A 20178-nucleotide genomic window follows, 5' to 3' on the forward strand; every position below is an offset into this window, starting at 1 on the left:
TGAAATGAGATCCCTGCAGAGTAAACCTGTCATTACCACACTGGGAGGGAGATGCATGCTCTGCTCCTAAATCCGCAGGCTGTAGGTGTATCTGGGACCTGGGATTTTTATTCGGCTCACATCTGTGCAGCATCTAGCACCGTTCTCGGCTGGTGAACGCACAATAGCTGGGGGCATGCCAAACAACAGGGAAGGGTGTGCCACAAAGAGCTGACAGCCCCAACCTGTGACTGATTTAGACTATTTTCCCTGACTCCTTTTGAACTCTAGAGTTGTCTTTCCTGGTAGCATCTCCCTCCCCTTTCTGCCCTGGCTGCACAAATGTGCTCAATTAGGGTTAACTCAAACTGAATCAAACTTCGTGCCTGAGGTTGGAAATCTTCCCAGTCAACTCACCACAGCCACATAGCATGGTGGGAGACAAGGCGAGAGGGGAGATGAACGCTTTTCAGAGAAACGAATCCAAGGAAACTTTGTTCACTTTTATTTCTGCAGGAGATGATCCCCCCAAAGGAGATTTCCCTCTTCAGAAAAAATCCCCGGTAAGTGTTACTGCTGGTTTCCTTTGCTTTGCTTTCTGCTCAGCTTGTTTTAAACATTGCAAGATCTCTCTGTTCTCTCCTCTGTTGTGCTCTGGCTAGAGACAAACACCCTTTCTTGCAGAGGGTTGAAATAAGCCTTAACAACTCAAGGCAAAAAAATCCCTCCACTAACCTGATTAAGTTAAGAAAGTGCAGTTTAAAGGGAAAACACAAACTGTCTGAATGTTTGGGGAAAAGGGTGAGGGTTTTTATTGCCTTTTTCCTGAACACTACTTTCCTTGTGGGAAAGAACTTAGATCTCTGAAGTGGATGGAGCTGTTGTGCATCAACAGGAGGGAGAGACCTGAACTCTGTTTAGTTTTATGAAACCAACTAGGGAAGGGTACCCAGATGCTGAAAAGCAAAAGGAAAGACAGGGATTGCGGACAGGACACTGGTGAATGTTACAGAGCCCAACTGTAGTGCCAGAGCCTTGGGTTTTCATCTTTGGCTCCAATTTAAAGCCTGATTCAGGTGAATGTGTTGTTGCCTTGCAGCTTTGATATTTGTGCAGGTTTTCAGGCTAATTCTTGTTGAGTGCTTGACCCCTAAAAACTGTTCACTGCATAGGATTCAGGTAGAATTTGGCTTATATTGCAGCTGCTTTGACTTGCAGGATAATATTTAATACTTGGTCTTAAAACTCACAGTCATGTCATTAGCAAGCCAACTATTTAACTCAATTTTAATTACTGTGCAGACATTAACTATTGGATATCCAGTGCTCCTTGGAAATATTAATCTTTATCCAGTTTTGCCATTAGTCAGCAAGAAGGAGAGCTGAAAACAAACATCTCCTGTCGTGGGTACTTTAAATGAACTTTCTTTTTTCCAAAGACACAGTCTATCAACTTCCACAGTATCATTAAGAGATCCATAATCCCACAGATCCCAGGCTTGCTGTGGCACTGCAGACTATCTGTGTGTTCATGAATCCAGGCTTAACCTCTTTGCTTTTGCTGGGGCTCTCTGCTGAGCACGGTCCGCCTCCGCGAAAGCGAGCAAACTGCATCTGGCTCTCCGCATGGATGAAAGCTTCCCACTTTTGGATGTCCAGGCAGGCCACAGGCAGGTCAGTGACACAGTGGAGAGAATACATGAGGGTTTCTGCATGTGCTGATGCCATCTGATGACACACAAGCCAGATGGAAGTACCCCCACTTGTAAGTTGTTGCTATGTGTTTGTAAGCACTTACTCAGGGTCGTGGCTCAGGCACTCGGGAAGGTTTAGCTGGGAAGTCACTGCCTCCTGCTCTCCTTTCCCTCCTTGCCCCTGCTCGTCTGTAGGAGGTGCCATTCCAGAGCAGGAGTGGCTGAAATGAGTCACTGCACCTTAAACCGGTGCAGATAAATCCACTGGGGCTTGTGCACTGGATGTGGAGGGTCGAGTTCAGGCAGCAATGCTTCTGCCACTTATCCACCTGGTTTGGACAGTCATTCTCTGCACGTCCATCAAATCTTACTAAATACTATGAGTATGTATAGTGAGGTCTGGGAAGGAGAGGAAGAAAAAAAAAATCCGTGTTGTACAATTGTACTTCCGATTTCATAAAATGCCTCCCAGCACCACACAAAATATAACCTGCCTCTTATGGATTTTCTTCTGCTATTATGAAGAACTTACTGGAGGAAAATATTCTGTGTGCGCATATGGTTGTGTGTTTGTGCATTTATAGCTTAAATATGCCACCATTTTTAGGCTAGTCTAAAAGCAGGAGGCCCCAGTGCAGTTTCTGAGGGAGCCCACTCTTACAAGGCATATTGCTGAGCACAATGGTCTCAGAGTAAATCATAAACTACATGAATAATTACGTATTTACTTTAGTAAAGCAAAAAAGTCAAGGGTTTCTTATAAAAAGGCAGCCCATATTTAGTGAGAAAAATATATACATTTATATTATACATAAAAATATTTGTCTTTAGAGGTTTAATTAATGGAAAGTAGGGGGGAGTGGGAGTTGTGGAGTTCTGATTTTTTACAATCAGTCTGTTTTGTTGCTCTTTCATAATGTTGAGGAAGAAAATGTCATTAAGATAGACTCTTCTAAATTTAATGCCATTGCTTTGGGAATCCAAATAAGCTTAGGTCCCTTGGTGGTGAAATAAACCTGAATAAACACATCTATTTTGGTACTGTATTTGCATTTGGGACTCTGGGAAGAAATACAGGAATTCATTATTTCTGACAAGGAAATGAGACACAGAAATCCATGTGACGAGTTCACCTCACTTCACTGACCCATACCATGACTGTTTAAATCCATAAGTATAGTTGCATCTGTTAATATCGCATTCCCCCCAAATTCCTCACCAAATCCGTGGCCAGCCCCTCTCTCCCACTAATTGGCAGAGGCTGGGCAGTGCTGTGAAAACCTGCTTTCCTGTTGCGAGGCAGTGGAGCTACTAAGCAGCTGGAAGCTGAAAGCTGCTTAGCTCAGACCACTGTGGGGTAGCAAGAGGGACAGAGGCCCACACAAGGTCGTGCCAAGACTCATCTGTTTAACGCCTTGTATTTCACTTGAGAAGTGCTGATGTTAGCTGGAGTAAAGTCAGGCTCAGAGAAAGAGTGGCCACACTTAGGTTTGACAGTCTCGCTGCCGGGTTTTTTAAAAGTTCTGATTAATAAACTGAATTATCCACAACTATGCCAGCAATCTCGGAATATGAAATAGGTGTCATGCCTGAGGGAGTGCTGGACAGAGGGCTGATGTTCTGCTTCAATGAGTGGTGGCACAGCTCAGCACAAGTAAGAAGCAGAGATTGAGCGAGGTAGCAGCTTCACACACAGAGGCAGACAGCAGATCCCTGGGGTCTCCCAGTTTCTGAGGCAAGATCTGGTTTTAGAAGAGGGAGAAGTTTTGGGGCAGGGTGGTAGCTTTATATGAAGTGTGGAAGAAAACGCATCCAAAGGTGGTTTTTTTTGGTCTTAGTGACTTTTCAGCATTGCAGTTGAGAGTTAGTAGCATCCTTCCAGTGGAGTTCCTGGAGCTACAAGCATGGTGGGCTGCTGGCAGCTCACGAATCCTCATGACAATCCTTACTGGGCCCATGTCTAGCCTGATTCACTGGGGAGCCTTAATCAAGGCAAGAGTAGTGTGAGGTTCACTCTCTCCTTTGAGTCCGGCTCACAGGCCACTCAAGCAGCTGTGGGCACTTGGTTTTTGGACTGGACTCCTCTCCACCATCTAGACACTGTGGGAATATGTTGGTGGGGTGAAGGCATGGACAGCTGATATGATCTTGTTTGTCTCCCACAGAAACTCTGTGGCTCCAACTACCCCCTGAGCATTGCCTTCATTGTGGTGAACGAGTTCTGTGAGCGCTTCTCCTACTATGGCATGCGAGGTATGTGGCCTGTGTCTGGGGAGTGACTTTCCCTACACAAACTGGATTGGTGTTTCTGAGCTGTGCTGTGTGTAGTATCAGCTGTCTTTCAAAGTTAATTGACATTTTGGAATGCATATATGATCAGTGTACTAACATTGTTGCTGTATCTAAGATGAGAAGAAGTTGGGACTAGAGAGCTCCAAATGTACCTTCCAGTCTAAATTATTATACAATTGTCTATATCAAACCTGGTTTTCCACTACGTGATGTCTTTCATAGTTGATGTGCAATCAGTGTGTTTGGGAACTGAATCTTACAGGCACCTAACCTGCAAATAGAAAATGTGCATAAGCAGAACTACAGGTTAGGGTAAGATAAGCTAGAAAATGCGTTTTTCTGCTAAACATAAATGTTTATGAGCAAAGGATGTCAGATACTCATATATCTCATTTTAGCTTCTCCTGTGTTAGAAATTATGTGGAACAGGTCTGAAAGCACAAATCTTTCCACAGCACTTCTCAGTTTCTAGACCAATCAGTAGTTTTCTTGCCACCATGATCCTGTTTACCTGCAGATATACACACTAATTATCTGATATGATTTTTTGTTTGTTTCCTTTTAGCTGTCCTGACACTGTATTTCTTAAGCTTCTTCCACTGGGATGAGAATCTCTCCACTGCTGTGTACCATGCTTTTTCCGCGTTGTGTTATTTCACACCTGTCATCGGCGCCATCATGGCAGACTCGTGGCTGGGGAAGTACAAGTAAGTGAAGACATCTCTCTAATTCAGTCAGCATGCATCCATGCTGTGCAGCCTGTGCAAGGACAGTTGCTGCGTGTGGTCCCAGTTTTAAGCTAGCTCAGAGTGCAGCGGACACACTTGTGAAGGTCAGCTCCTCTCTCTTAACAGAGCTCATCTGTTTGCTCATGCTGTTCTGTGCTTGTCTAACACGTAAAGACCAACAGGCAACAAAGCTGGGACAAATTAAATATTACAATAACCCTTTTCATCCACTGTCTTTCCCTACCTGATTTCAGGAAGCTGTAGTGTAGGGCAATTAACCCTCAGTTTGCTAAGGTCTGCTTCTGAGAAGGATTCAAAGATAGTGAGGAAGCAATGTCATCATGTAGATCTCACAGATTCAGATGAAATGTCACTAACTGTAATGTACTTACACTTCTCACAGCATAGGTAATGTGTCAACACACCCACTTTTATGCCTGAGAAACCTGTGTTCTCTCAAATCATCTCCATCAGCACATAACCAGGTCAGCTCTTCCTGAGTAAGTCCTTAGGCACTCTTCCCTTCTGTTGATAAGTTGTGTAGCCAACATCCACCCTAGAGCGGTGATGACCAGCTGGATATAGGACTTTGTTTGCTTGGCACTGTTTTTTGATTGTCGGAGGAGTCTTGGCTGTCAGGGGGTTGAAGTGCAGCTGAACTCTTCTCTCTAGGACTAAGCCTATCTGGCAGAAGAGTCTCAATAGGAAATAAACACCTGCCATAAGCCTGTCCAGAAGAAAGTTCTTAAAGTGCTATCAGTGTCCTTTTTTCTCTGTGCTTAGTTTTAGTTATCTTCTTGACCCTTTGAATGAAAAAAAAAACCCAGCTTTATTAAATTCATTATTTAAGGTCACCTAGCAATGTTCATTGGTATTTGAGGATGTCTACCTTGCAGCATGATGTGTTGAGAACAGATACTTGTGTGTTAGGCAAGAGACTCCTTGGAGCAATCCCTATAATTTAATGGGAAGTGGATTTGCTGGACCTTGGCCAATATAACAGATCAGAGGGGCTTTGAGGAATGATCTGATGTGGTGCTAAATTAGCTGTTGCAGCCAGGGTTTGAATGCATCAGGGACCTCTTCCATGCTCAAAGCTTTTAGGAATTCTTTTACTGTTTCTGTCCTTACAAACCCTTTGATTCCCTCTGCATGTGTCTTCAGCACATGAATACATAGATTTCTCTTAATCTAGAAGGTGGTGAAGGAATAGAATACACTCAAGAGTCTTATTATCCTGCTCATATTTCTTCTTCTCCCTTGCCAACACATGGGAGGCAGACAGATGAGCTCAGTCTTTCAGAAATACTTGGGACCAAAAACAGACTTACCATGAGGAAACCACACTCCTACTTCAGGTCTGTTGGTCAGGTGGGTTGAATGTGGGAAATAGTCTCTAGACATCCCTTCAAGTCAAGAGATTCACTTATGCCCATCCTACAAAATGCCAGTTATTAGCAATCTGGAAACTGAGTTGGACATGAACAGTGCTCTTCTCTTTGCAGTCTTCCATATGTGACAAGACTGGAACACTTTTCATATATTCTGCTCACTAATGTCTACAAATAAAGCGGGGGCTATCCTTCCTTAATCTGAACCATTTGCATATTCCTTCTAGTGCCCTCAGTGTTGACACAAAGGAATTATAGCTGCCCGCTGCACCACTGGTAGAACAAACCAGTTCCTTGTGTGTCTGCCAAGTAGAGCTGCCATATCAGGGCACATGGGCACACTCTGTTTTCAGATTGTACATCACCCAGCACCTTCAGTCACTGCTGTTTGCTTTCCTCACAGGACAATCATCTACCTCTCCATCGTGTATGTTGTTGGCCATCTGATAAAGTCAGTCGGTGCCATTCCATCCCTGGGCAACCAGGCAGTTCATGTGTAAGTAGCCCTTGAAGCTGCAGTGCTGCATCAGGTGGTGGTGGTAGGCAGTTTACCTAAGCCTAATTTGTTTCATCTCCATCAGGTCAGCATTCTGGGGGCTGTGCATGGAATACTGTCATCAGGGAAGGGTTAGGCATGTCTGAGTAAGAGCAGAAAGGTGGATGTAGTATATGAACATGCCAGATGAAGCTGGAAATCACCACACAGACTCTAACCCTTTTGACACAAGCACTGGGGATCACCTGTCTCTGCTACACCATGTGTCATGGTTTGGTCTCCTCCATCCAACTGCCTGCATCAGGCTCCCTCCTCCCTCATTTCATCAGCACAGCTGCCCAGCTCAGCAAGGTTCCCCTGTGTGCATGGGAACACAAAACTGAAATACATTTTCTGATGACAAGGGATGGGTCTGTCTCTTCCATGGGATACAGTCCTCTAGATTCTGAACTGATAGACTTGTCAGAGTAGTGTCTCTGAAACCACCAAGCTGGTTTTGTCTGTGTGGTTATGGCTCAAAATAAATGCACATGCAGGCAGGAGCACATGTTGTTTACAGAACAGTTTTCTTTTGTCCCAGACTGGCCAGCCCTGATACTCTTGTTCCCTGGAGACATAATCTGTCAGGCCAACAATGGTATTTTGAAAACCACCTGGAAGCAGAAAGCACACAAGAATGAGCTTAATTCGAGCAGTTTGTCTGCTCTTACCCAGGCTACAAGGCTGCAAAAAGTACTCCCCTTTTTCTTCATTTTTTCTTTTTCTCAATTGATCTCTGACAGCTTTTGTTGTCATATGAGTAAAAATAATTCCACAGATCTTTGATCTCCTTTATGTCCTTTGGACCTCAGAACAACAAGAAATTGACAAAATCAGTTTGGTTAATTGATTGGTACGGAATGCAGAAATTAGGATAATTAATTAGTTTTTCAAATTATTTTGAAATTTAATTTGTTTGTTTATCTGGCTCATCAACATTACCTGTGTGCAAAAGACAACATTATCAGAGGAATCATGGTTGGGTGACTCTAAAATGATCTCATAAGCTCTGGAAAGGTTTTGCAATGGTGATATTTTTGTTCTTGCATGAAGGGTCCTGTCTATGGTTGGTCTGTTTTTGATCGCCCTTGGAACGGGAGGTATCAAGCCCTGTGTCTCTGCATTTGGTGGGGACCAGTTTGAAGAGGAACATGTAAGACTTCTTTTCTTTCCTAAAATCTGCAGTGTCTGCTTACTTTGTGAGGACATTTATGAGGTCAAAATCCTGTTGTGCTAGAATAAGGACCAGTTTTCTGGAAAAGACATAGTAAGACATGAGGTAGGATGGTTTGCATAAGACTTGAGAGACTCTAGATGCTTCAGGAAGGCAAAATGACAGCAGAACAGGATTGATACTGGAAAGGATAGGTCATAATTGCATAAAATCATCTAAACGTTAATTGGTCATCAGAGTAGTTAAAAAATCCTGGCTTGCATATCATGGAACTGTGTATATCATGGATCAGCTTAACAGGGGTGATTATAATGCACTGCAGTGGAATACAGCAAATTAAAGAAAAGACTTCACCAGCCTATGCTTCTGTGGGATTTTTCCTCAAATCAGTCATAGTCTGTGTCTCAGATGTTGTTTAGAAAGAACTGTATGAAATTCTAGTCTTTTGCAAGTAATGCCAGAATGTTTTCTGGACGTTCCAGAACGGAAAATTATAAAGAGTTGAGAGAATGTTTCTATTTAGCTGTGCTTGTGCTGTGTATCCTGTGAATTGTAGTCCAGGTGCTGCTTTGTGTCCTCATTCTCTGTCATGAGTACTTAGCCCCTCATCTGCACTAATCTCAAACTCCCATTATTCAGCACTGGGGCTCAACCAGGGATGAGGTAGTGCTTAAGGAAGCAAAGCAGGTCAGGATCTGCTAATCCTCAGGCAAAATGCAATTGACTTCAAGTTAAATAGATTTATGTTGACCTAGCACAGAAATAAAAATTTCTATTTTCTTAATGACAAGTATTCAAATCAGCAACTGTGTGCATGGCATAAGTTCATTGTGTGCATGGCGTAAGTCCTCAAATATGTAGAAGGCCACTGCCACAAAAAAGAAAATAAGTGTTGGGGTCTGTGGTGAATAGGTTTAAAATCAAGGAGGTTTATTTAGGAGTGACAGTGTGAAATTTTTTTCAAGAAATAGATCTAGAGAAATGCTGGAACATACTAGGGCCTTTGGGAGATAGAAATGCCCATCAGTGGAGGCATTAAAGAAGGACATTAGACTAATAGTGTGTCAGGAAAAGCACTGGTAAAGTTGGATAAGACTTGGCCCCTTGGACAAGGAGCTCAGTATGGTAGTTTTCTCCTGGTCTTTTGCAATGCCCCACTATGAAGTCAACATATAATGAAATAATACAGACTAAATTTAAAATTTTAGGAAGTGTTGTGCTTTCTGCATGTGAACTGAGTGATGCTGAAGTGATAAAGCTTATGATTGCTAAGATGTAACAAAACGTGGGATGTTCTGTGGTCACTTGTCCAAAGCAGATCCTCCTGCAGGCATGTCTACATGCTGTCAGTTGTACCTAGTGCTTTAGGGAATGCTGAGAAGGGGGATTAGCAATGCTCTTGTGGTTACCAGCCTCCCCAGCTGGCACAACTCTGACCAAAAGCAGGTTGGCAGCACAGCACATGTGCTCTGGATAACTGCATGCATCCCACCCAGTGCATGGGCATCCTGGATTGCTCCACCAATAGATGTCTCAAAAGAATTCTAAGAGGTCCAACAGCAGCATTTACACAAGTGCTACTTCTATGAATATTAATGATTAATGGTGTTTATCCAGCATCTTTCAATTACCACATAATTACAGTATGATAATATGTAGCACTTATCTTCAGGGTGTTTTATAGGCTTCAGCTAATGAATTTCAGCACCTCTCTCATGCACATACATATTATTATTCCAAATTTACGACTGCAACTGCATTACAGAGAGAAAACCTGAACTGCCTATGGTTGTGTGGGCTTGTACCCATTCTCCAGCATTCAGACTACACCTCTCCAACAAATTTATCAACTACAAAAGCTCAAACATTCACCTGTGTGCTACCTTCAAGAAAAACTAATTTAGAGAAAGAAAACTGTGAAAAGCATTCTGATAAGAACAATGTGTTCTGTTCTATTCATTCTCTTTCAAACATTCTTTTCAAAGTATAAAGTATTCTATTTTACTATTCTTTTCAAAATGTAAAGTATTCTATTTTACCATTTTGAAGTGACTTGGCCTTTCAGAAGAAACAAATGCTTTATGCTATATGATCAGAAGTTTAAGTCATCAGAATTAGAATGAGAAATTTTGATTTTGTAGGGAATGAAAGGTTTGAGGCCAATCAGAATATTTCTTTCCTCTGGAGTGGTGTTTGAGAGGCATTATGTTTTTATTTTCTTCCACTCCAGGTATGTTGAAATAAGTTTTGAAAATTCCCTATGAAATGAAACATTTGATTCCCCCTTAATTTTCAGGACACCAATAAACTTAATCGGAGTCCTTAAGTGTACAGGCTTAGTTGTTTCATCTGAAAACTTGGGATGAAGTAGTTCTGTGTATAAATAAGTAAATTGCCCCTGCTATTCCTAGAGACAAGTTTATGTTTTGAGGTAAATGCACAACATCAATCTGATCCTCTTTTAAGTAATTCAGGAGCATAATAGTCTTAGATCTGCCACTTTGAGAATGGTATTACTACAGACAGTGATGGGGACTGATTTGGTGAGAGGTCTGATAGAGAAAACAGATTTATCTGCAGTAGATTCCCAAATGCCTTTGAGTATGGGATTAGAAGTCCAAGTTAAAATTGCCTGAACAAAATTATATTTATGATATGTTATATGAATGTGAAGCTGCTGCGCATATTAATTAGGGACCAAAGCTGCTTTCAAACAGTGCAGTATAGTGTTTAAGGTGCTAAATAGCTTTTCTTTGTTTCTTTATTTTCTGGTTGCCAAGGAGATCAGGATTATCATGTGCAATACCTTTTCTCAAATTAACTAATCCAAATCATGTTGTTAATGTATGTCTGCTCTAAAGATTAAGACAATAGGGAGGAAATTCTTTATTCCAATCATTATAATTTGCAAGCTGCTGGGTCATTATTTTTGTAGTTATTTCAGCTTTTCTCTGATAATTTTTCTTTCCATCACTAAAATCTGAAAATGCGTGAAATAAGATGCTCCAAATTCTTTATGCATCACTATCCTCTTCTCTTATCACCACATTATTTTTGGTAATTGTTGCTCTAGACTTGATCATGTGAAAAGCTGCATGCTTGAGTTTATCACAGCTCTTGGAAATCCTGATTTGCTCAGATATGAAGGGTTAGAGACATGCCATGACAATTTGGCTAGAAGAGGGCAGGACTGAGAGGGCTCTACACCACCCTCAACACCCTGGAAGGGCTATCCAGGAATGGGGAAGATTGCTGAGGCTGCTCATTTCTCTAGTTTTCTCTATGATGATAAATAACTAGTCAAAAAGCTAGAATGAAAAAGAAAACATAATTTTACAGTTTAGCGGAAGCAAGTTCTGGGTTATCAAAACCACCAGCAAGGAATGGAATATAACAGATAGTAAGGCCCACTGCTGTTTTCTATTAACCATGAGAACATGCCAATGAGGTGATTTTTATAAGGCTTTCAAATCCTTTAGTCCAGGATAAATAATTTATAAGGAATGCATGGGTCAGCCTTGAACACTCCAGGAAATAAAAGTGTGCAAATGCCACAAGCTCAAGTCGATGGGGTCTTCCTAACTGTGCTGGGTCAAGGCAGAAAGCCCTTAATCCAAGTAAGCAGACCTCCTTACTCCCCAGCAGACCCCCAGACTCCTTAGTGGGTGGCAGTGGAAGGTGATGGGGCTCTCACCCTGACCTTCTCACTACCTATTTTACAAGGGGACATAAAGAGAAGCACTCCCATACTCTTCCACCTCCCCCTCTTTCCTGCAGTAATCCCCTGTGGTAAGAGGCTTTTTTTTGATACCATATGAAGTAGCAATATTTCCTGTTGGCTGCACCATCAGTTAGGGGAAGTTTTGTTACATTTTTTGGAGCTCAGGATTCATTACTTTACAGCTGTCCTCTTTTAGCTGACTGCAATTCTTCAGGTTTTCTCCAGTTTTCTAGCCTTGTGAATATTGTTGTCTCAGGAAGCAGACAGAAGCAGGACACATTAGAAGGAAAGGAGACAGAACAACAGTCCCTGAGGAGTTTTCTAACACTCAGTTGAGTTAAAGCTTTGCATTCAAATGATGCTCAGGTCATAGAGATGAGGTTCAAGGTGCCCTAAGAAGCTCTGTGCCAGGCACTATGCCATGTCTGACACAATTTTTCCCAGCACCTTATCAACTCAGGTGTCCCAGATCTGCTGATACACATGAACATGGGGTGGGTCAGGTAGCCTGCTTTTGTTTTCCCTCCCTGCTGGCCCACCCAGGCACAAGGAAAGAGATAACCACTGTATACAGCACACCTGTGACTGTACATGGATGTCCCTTCCACAAGCAAGGAGAGACTGCATGCACACATTACTCCTGCACAAAGGACCAAACTGCATCAAATTCTTGATTCCTTCCAAATTATGAATTATGTGGGGAGAAAGAAGATCAGCAGGGATGCTTTGACTCTATAAACTACAATATGTTACAGTTTAGGTTAAATTCAGAACTCTTTCTCTTAGAGTTCATCCTTCTATCAGGCTCTTGAATTTGCTCCCCTAGATTTAATTTACCCTATTAGTTTGAGGTTGGTTGTCCACACCTTGGTGGTCTCCTCTTTGCTGGATACTACTCAGTTGCTGACACTCTTTCTTTCATCTATGCTGTGATTACCAGTTCCCTAAAATGTACAAGTTTCTTTTTCTATTTCTACACAGGAGAGGAGGGGAAAAAAAAAAAGAACTCAGGCATGGAAGGAAATTATGAGCTTGTCAATCCATGCCAAATTGGATTGAATTAGGTGACAAAGGATCTGAATCATGCTACTTGTTCTGAATAAGTAAATGCTTTCCCCTCCTTCCAGTCTCACAACACTCTCAAAGCAGCGGCTTTTCCTCTGAAATGCCAAAAAGCTCCAAAGCACTTCTCAAGTAACTTGAGCTGATTTGTGTGAGCATTTGCCATCACCTGAACAGAAACTTGTTTGCTTAACATTTTATGCACTTTGTGTCAATATTTACCCAGCCTTCCTAACAAGAGAATTGATAGTGTTCAATTTGCAAGCCCAATGCTGTGCATTAGTCATGCCATTGACATTGTCTTCTCTTGTTTTAGACCTCGGAGAGAAGCAAGTTTTTTTCCATCTTCTATTTATCCATTAATGCTGGAAGTTTGATCTCCACGTTTGTAACTCCTGTATTAAGAGGTCAGTGTGGATTAAGAATAAAACAATAAATTAGCTGCCATCTAACTACTCTGCTGTGCCTTGTTAGTCTCTTACGACAACAGAACAGCAGAAATTATATTATGTGTGGAGTGGTCAGTGTATTGCATTTACACCTTGTTAATCCTGATGTACCAGCATAACAGATTTATAATACAGGCAGACAACTCACAGAAATGTTATTCCTGGTTGTATTTCAAAGCCAGCCTGAACTACAGAATTAAAATATGAAAGGTGGAAAGACCTATATGGTCATCTAATCCCTACTGCCAGTGAAAGACTTGCCTTCAGGTAAACTGTGGATGGGAAATGAGCTCTGCTGTCCTGTGCAGCATCAGGGCTGAAAAGCTTAGGAGGGATGGTTTTAGAGTCCTACCTTCTCCCTCCCATGGGGTGCTGCTGACTTCTGGAGGGCTCTGTCCTGGCACTCTGGCTTGTCTGCGTGGGTTTGCTCACAAGATTGCTGCCCTGAGCAACTAGCCTTGAAGACAAAGCACTGTGCCCCATTTAAGACCTACTTTATATTCCAGCCTGCTTGCAAAACCCTTTTTAGTCCCCAAGCCTTGCTGCACTTACTTTATTGTGTCGCAGCACTTCGAAGCCAAAGGGATTGGCACACTCTAAATACAGGCACAGAGGCAGAGCAGCCGGCCATAGGTGATGGGGACAGGGACAAGGTAGTCTTCACATTTCATTGCCATTTTTAAAATTCCATTCCATGGCTTCCAGAAAGCTCTGTTTATTTGGAGTGTCATTTTAACAGGCTCTTGTCTCATGTTTACACCATGCACAGGGACAAGGACAAATGCTCTGTCTCTTACTTGTTCATTATCTGGTGTCTCTGGGTCAGCATTCAGTGGAGAAGGGCTTTTGCTTAAAGTGGTCATGAGGGAGATGAAAATCCAGTCCCTTGAAGCATCAAAATGTGCCAGTATCAACTAGTTGCAACATGGAACTGAAGTGCAGAGGATGGGGAAAGAGTAATATTTTTGCTAAGTGTGAAATATTTTCTTGGAAGAGCAGGAAATTCAGTTTGTAGACATTTGGTAAATATTAAATATATACTTTGAGGTAGAGAAGTCCAATTCATTTAGCATGTTAGTTCAGTGTGCCCAGAGAGCTCATGCTTTCAGCATTATTGGATTTTAGCTAATTTGCTGAAAATGAATAAATGCTATGCATGCACACAGCTGTGCAGCTGTGACTTTCCAGCTACAACAAACAGGAGAAGCTGAGGGCTTCATGGATTGGTCTCCTGTTAACTCTGTTGGCTTACTTTAGCTATTTTGTCATTATCCATGTTAAGGATGCAGCAATGTCTAGCCCCTGGCATTCAAACACAGAGCCCATTGCTGGTTTGCTGTTTGCAGCTGGAGCATGGTGCAAGAACTGACCTGGTCCAAGAGGCACAGGGCTTCAGTGACCCAGAGCTCAGACTGATACAAACTCACACCTGGTTTCCCATTGCGTTGCTGCAAGACCTGACATTTGGAGCAGGCTGACCTTAGTGAGATTGCTGGTGGTGAGAAAGGGTACTGGAATTCCAAGGCTTGTTCTGGGCTCCCACTTACACAGTGCAGGCATTGGCTTCTACTTTGTCCACTGTAGGTCGCTATGAAATCAGATTCAGGTTTTTCACTCAAGACTGATGCAGCACAGTACTGGTTATTTAGATCTAGTCAAATACAGAATGGCTTTGGGTTGTTTTAAATGCTGTACTTCCCCCCCCCCCCCCCCCCATTATAGTTCCTAGTATTTCTTTATACCTATTTGTCTGCCCCCTCCCTTATACCATTTGCATCAATATCCCATTATCAGCTGCTTTTGCTGGCAGACACTAACCCTGTTTCCAAATTGTCTTCATCAAGGGAGGACAAATGTTTCAAGGAGATTCAATTCACAGTGTCAAGCACCAACAAAGATTTAAAACCAGGGGAATTGACTGATTTAGGGAGTCAAATCAAAAGCACCAGTAACATAAGTCTAGATGTAATGAGCTGCTTTTATTTCTGACTTCTTTTTCAGGGGATGTGAAATGTTTTGGAGAGGATTGTTATGCACTGGCTTTTGGTGTCCCAGCAGCACTGATGGTGTTGGCACTTGGTGAGTGGAAGCAGTGGTGCCTGTAATAGGAATTACCATTTTTGATCCCATGGATTGATGAGAAAATGCACAAATTCACTAATTCTGGATGGATACTGTGATGGGAAATGAAAGGGTTCAAGGTCGCCTAACACTTCCCCAGTTCAGAATAGCAATAAATATCAGTACTTCATTGATGGTGGGCAGACCATGGTTTTATGCAATCTTTTATTGTGATACTGTTAAGGAGGTGGTCTGATGGATGTTGCACTGTATAATTGCTTTGCTCTAATGCAAAGGGAGGCACCAAAATGATTCTCCTGATGGCTTGCAACTTTTCCTATGAGCAGGCATGGCCTTTGAATGGCAGTCTGAGCAGTTCTCAGAGACCCCCAGCTTACAGAAGAGAAGCTTAATATGCCACTTCTAACCTTTCCACGGGCTTCTTGCAGTTCAGGGCCATTTTTAATGGCTCAGACTTCTGCTGCTGAATCTGTGTACTGCACAAGGAACTAAACGAGATGTTAGTTTGTTCTGAGCTGTCTTACTTTGCTTGGCTGAAGTAATTCCCACATTTACAGTGACAACTTATTATTATGTTGCAATAAAAAATCCTTATGATTGAAGTGTCAGGAGACAGCCACAATCCCTGAGCTTCTTAATGCTTGCATCTTAGCCCTGTTAATGTACTTGTCAAGATTTCTTGTTCAACCTTTATAAAATATTCAGCAATCTCCCCATTTTTACTGTTGCTCCTTGGTAGCCAGTACAGAAGACACGCTATTAACTTTAGTTTCACAGCTGCAAGATGTTGAGAAGAACACTCCCCTTAATACACTGCATGTGTGAGCTTGGGACACGGCATGGGGTGACTTCTCATTCAGCTTGTTACCTTCACGGAGAGACCAAGCAGTTGTGTGATTTCAATGCAGCATCTGGGATTTGAAAAGTTTGTCCCCCAGAGAATATGAATGTTGCTGTCTCCACTCAAATTTCCATCAAGGAGAAGAATCAGGAAACTAAAGAAATGTCATCAGGCCACAGATAACATTGCAGCAATTATTTTCAAAAAAGTGCATGGTCACGGGCCTGAGAAGGTTCTATTTTCTCCTGTGGCCTGTTCCTATCAGTTTAGGGCCACACTGTGTGCATCATGCTCTGATGAATGTTTCTAGCAGAGCAGTAGTTGCCCAGGGGGAAATGAACGTGTAAATATTGCAGTTTCAATGAGGGCATCAGTTGAAATGTGTTTTTAGCTAGTGTCCTTCTGCCAAATTCTAGGTCCTGCCTGGCAAAGCAGCTCTCTGTTCTTTTGTAACATGCTGAAACGCTCTGGAAAGTGATATATTTGACTATGTGAGCAACATGCAGAACTGGAGAAAAACACCCTTTCAGCCCTGACTGGCCCTCTCCCTCTGTTGATGGAAGGCTAGATAGATTTAGAGGCAGATTTAGAGCGAGATTTTCTGGGCTGCTACAGTTCCTGAAGGATGGGGTAGGTTGATAACATTTAATTCCAAATGCTAAACCTAATGCAGGAACATCAGCTCCAAAAGGAGTCAATGGCATGGCCAGAAGGTATTTCAGCAAACCTAATGGATCATGTTTTTAAAAGCACCAACATCTTCCAAGGGACATGCTAAAGATTAGGTAGTGCAGCTACCCACTCCGGGTGACTTTGCACAAATGCAAAGTGCTGCTCACCTAAACTGACTTCAGAGGTCTCTCAAGTTCTGCAAGTTGAACCTGGATTCTAAAGGTCTTCATAGTCAGATAAGAGCAAAGGTGAGTTCCCTGCAGTGTCTCAGGCCTCCTGTGTTAGAACAGAAGTACCTGCTATTCTCCACTGCCTGTGGACTGATCCAGACAACTGGGTTAGTTTTAAAAGTTCAGGTGAGTTCATTATATAGATTTCATGCTCAGTCTTAAAGGTGTTCTCCCCATTAATTTCTTTGGAATTCCAGTGTGTTTGAAAACTCCTAGAGCAGGATAAATGATATATAATGAGGTAACTCCATCTCTAACAGGATTTTGAAGTCCCATTCTGATATTCTTTGTGCTTTGAGGGAGAAAATCAAGATAAAACAGTATCTTAAATAGTATATCCCTTTGTGGAAACCATAAATGGAGGTAAATTCTGTTAATATCTCTGTGTGAGACAGGGATCTTTGAGCAGTTTCCATTGAAATGTGTGTGAGGTGCAAGTGCACAGAGTCTCTGTTGTATCTGGATTAATCCCCACAGGTTTCCAGTGGGTGAGGGTTGATTTCCAACATCAGGTGCAGCGGTGCAACATGGATTGTACTTTGAGTCTAGTATACAAAAAGCATAGACAAAGTGAATTTTCAAAGTTTTGGTTCCCAGCACAAATCAGATGTGGAGGTGCCTATTGTGCCAGAGCAGATATTAAGACAATTATGACTTTCTAGGGATCACACTGCCTCTTGTAGGATGCTGCATTTTCTTCCATCTGTAGGCATTAAAGGACTCCTATATATTTATTTAGTTAGAAGTGCAATCTTGTGTGCCCTGAGGGCAGAGCATTTCTCTTGAATACAGGGGTGGGGGATCCTTCCCAGAAGCCAGTGTAGGACTGAGTTTAAGCCATGTGAATCCCCATTTAGATTACAATATTTTTTCAGTTGTGTTCATTGCTGGAAGTGGACTGTACAGAAAAACACCACCACAAGGAAACGTCTTGCTGGAAGTGTGCAAATGCATCAGTGTAAGTGTGTGTAATTTTCTTTTTCATGCATGATTCTGCAGGACAAAAAGGTGCAAAGGGAAAAGGGAGGTGACTTTTGGAGTTCTTCTCTATGCTGGTTTGGGATGTCTTGCTGATGAGCTGTAAGGAATAAGAAACACATTTAGGTCCTAGTTTAGTCTTTCAGCATTTCAGTTTTCCCTTAGCTCCATTAACTGTTCAGTTGATGTCAGTAGAACCGTGAGTGGCAGATGCTGGTGGAAACTGAACTGAAAGGAAAATTCAGAAACTCAGAGGGTATCAGATATATGACTACATTTTTTTCAGTTGAATAGTTTTTCTGAACTTTATGAGTTCAGCAGACAGTAATAGCACACATTCATATTATGGACATTCAGCATGTTCATGTAAATGCAGGAGACACTTGCTGAAGTTGCATTAGAGCCTTATGAATTGTTTTTCATGGTGTGTGAGCTGAATACAGTATGTGAAAAAATACTCTCTTATTATTAGGTGGATAATGATGTTTCTATTTCAGGGAGCTGTTACTAACAGCAGATGTTTTCTTTTAATCTAGGTCAATCCTAGTGCCAAATTTACCTTGGGGAAATAGGCAGGATCTTAAAGACAGGATTTCTGGGTGAGGTCTGCCACTCTTTTTTTTCCACTGTGGCTCAGTGACTGAAGCAGCATAAACAGGCCAGGAGCTGGACCTCAATGGCCCTTGTGGGTCCCTTCCAGCTCAGGATATTCTAAGAGTCAATGATTTTATGATTCATTCCTCCATCATACCTTTAATCAACCAGTTTCATAGAAACTTCCCTGCAGACAACTCATCATAAAGCATCCAATCTGAGATTTTAGAGGTATCCGGCAACCCACCCCCTCAATGTTCTAGCACTACTTACATTTGGAGATGGGGAAGGTAGCCTTGAGTTGGGAATGTGACAAGGGCAGGTACGGCATGAGTGAGTTACTCACCTGTTTTTCTCCCTAGTTTGCTATTAAAAACCGGCTGAAAAATCGTTCCCGTGAGATTCCAAAGAGAGATCACTGGCTGGACTGGGCATCAGAAAAATACTCAGTAAGTGATGCTCTACTTGGTAGGTCTGGAGTGGGAAGGGGGAGATGGGCAGACAGACAGGGGAGACAGTAAGACTCCGTGGTCACACTGTTCCTCACGTGCATTTTCCTGTCCCTTCCCATTTCTGTACTCTCCTGACCCTTAATGGACAGTTTAGGTGCTGCACTGAACAAACATATCCACTGTCACAAGCAAGTGCAATGAAGAAGTGCCATGCAGAAAGAAATATGAGTTATGGTTTGTGGCTTGAATCACCTGCTGGCTTAACACCCCTAACTTGTCTTTTTTCCTGTTCCCTTTTAGAAACAGTTGATTGGGGAGGTTAAAATGGTGACTCGTGTTCTCTTCCTCTTCATACCACTACCAATGTTCTGGGCCCTGTTTGATCAGCAGGTACAGTACAGTGTGTACAGCTCTGCCTGCCAGCCTCGGCTGGCACCTCTGTCCTTTTGGGGTAATGCCAAAGCAACCTGAGGACACAGCAGGCCACACTCCTACCAGATGTCCAGGGCCTTCCACCATCATTGCTGGTCAGCCCTTCAGAGTCCTGCCAGGTGTCTGGCACAGGAGTATGAGAGGGGAGAATGTGCCCTGCCTAATGACAGGTGAAGGGAAGGAATAGATGGGGAATAAGACCTCTGTCACTGTCCTTTTCTCTGTCCCCATGTTTTCTAGCCCCATGGAACATCTTGAAGGCTTCACAGCTCTCTGTTTTCTTCTTAGGGATCCAGGTGGACTTTGCAAGCCACAAAAATGAATGCTGATTTTGTAAGTACTTAATGTCACCAGGGCTGGTAAGACTAGTAGTAACATCCCTGCTCTTGCTTATTAACCGGAGTCTTGCAGTACTAAGAGCGTCTGCTTGGTGAATCTGGGTGAGTTTCACTTTTGGTGATTAGAAGCCAGAGGCTCTGTTCATGCAGCAATGTTCAGTTCATCACAGCTCATCTCATCTAGAAGTGAGGGCTAGGAAGCCATCAGCAGCCTGCAAGGTCTGGGGTGCTGACCTACTGGCAGCCAGTGGCCCTGTGACCTAGAACAAGTAGGATTTTCAGCCTGCTGCCCCCATGGAAGGCAGACAAGTCACTCAGCCCTTTTAAGGTGTGACTAGAGCTGTTGTACATTTCTGCACTGCATCTCTTGGTGATACATTAATGAAACCTCTTAAAACCAGCAGGAATCTTGTGTATAGTATAAAGATGTGATAGGGATTAATTAGCTAGTTTCCATAAAGTTCTTCAGAGGTGTGAATGGCAAATGGTGCAGGCTGCAGTAGCAAATAAATGTAGGTCAGCTATCTGCCTGAA

The 20178-nt window shown here is 42.5% G+C and overlaps 1 protein-coding gene across 1 annotated transcript in view; it reads left to right on the forward strand.

Moving 5' to 3' along the window:
• Positions 1-410: 410 nt before the first annotated feature.
• The window catches only part of SLC15A2 (solute carrier family 15 member 2), a 37731-nt gene continuing 17963 nt past the window's right edge, over positions 411-20178 (forward strand). Inside the window, exons 1-11 of the mRNA XM_062498302.1 lie at positions 411-542; positions 3839-3926; positions 4531-4672; positions 6488-6580; positions 7673-7772; positions 12893-12983; positions 15027-15104; positions 17726-17808; positions 18785-18871; positions 19175-19264; positions 19595-19639. Of these exons, the coding sequence (XP_062354286.1) occupies positions 411-542; positions 3839-3926; positions 4531-4672; positions 6488-6580; positions 7673-7772; positions 12893-12983; positions 15027-15104; positions 17726-17808; positions 18785-18871; positions 19175-19264; positions 19595-19639 (1029 nt within the window). The remainder of the gene's footprint in view (positions 543-3838; positions 3927-4530; positions 4673-6487; positions 6581-7672; positions 7773-12892; positions 12984-15026; positions 15105-17725; positions 17809-18784; positions 18872-19174; positions 19265-19594; positions 19640-20178) is intronic.

This window comes from Cinclus cinclus, chromosome 9 (assembly GCF_963662255.1).
Source record: "Cinclus cinclus chromosome 9, bCinCin1.1, whole genome shotgun sequence".
NCBI lineage: Eukaryota > Metazoa > Chordata > Aves > Passeriformes > Cinclidae > Cinclus > Cinclus cinclus.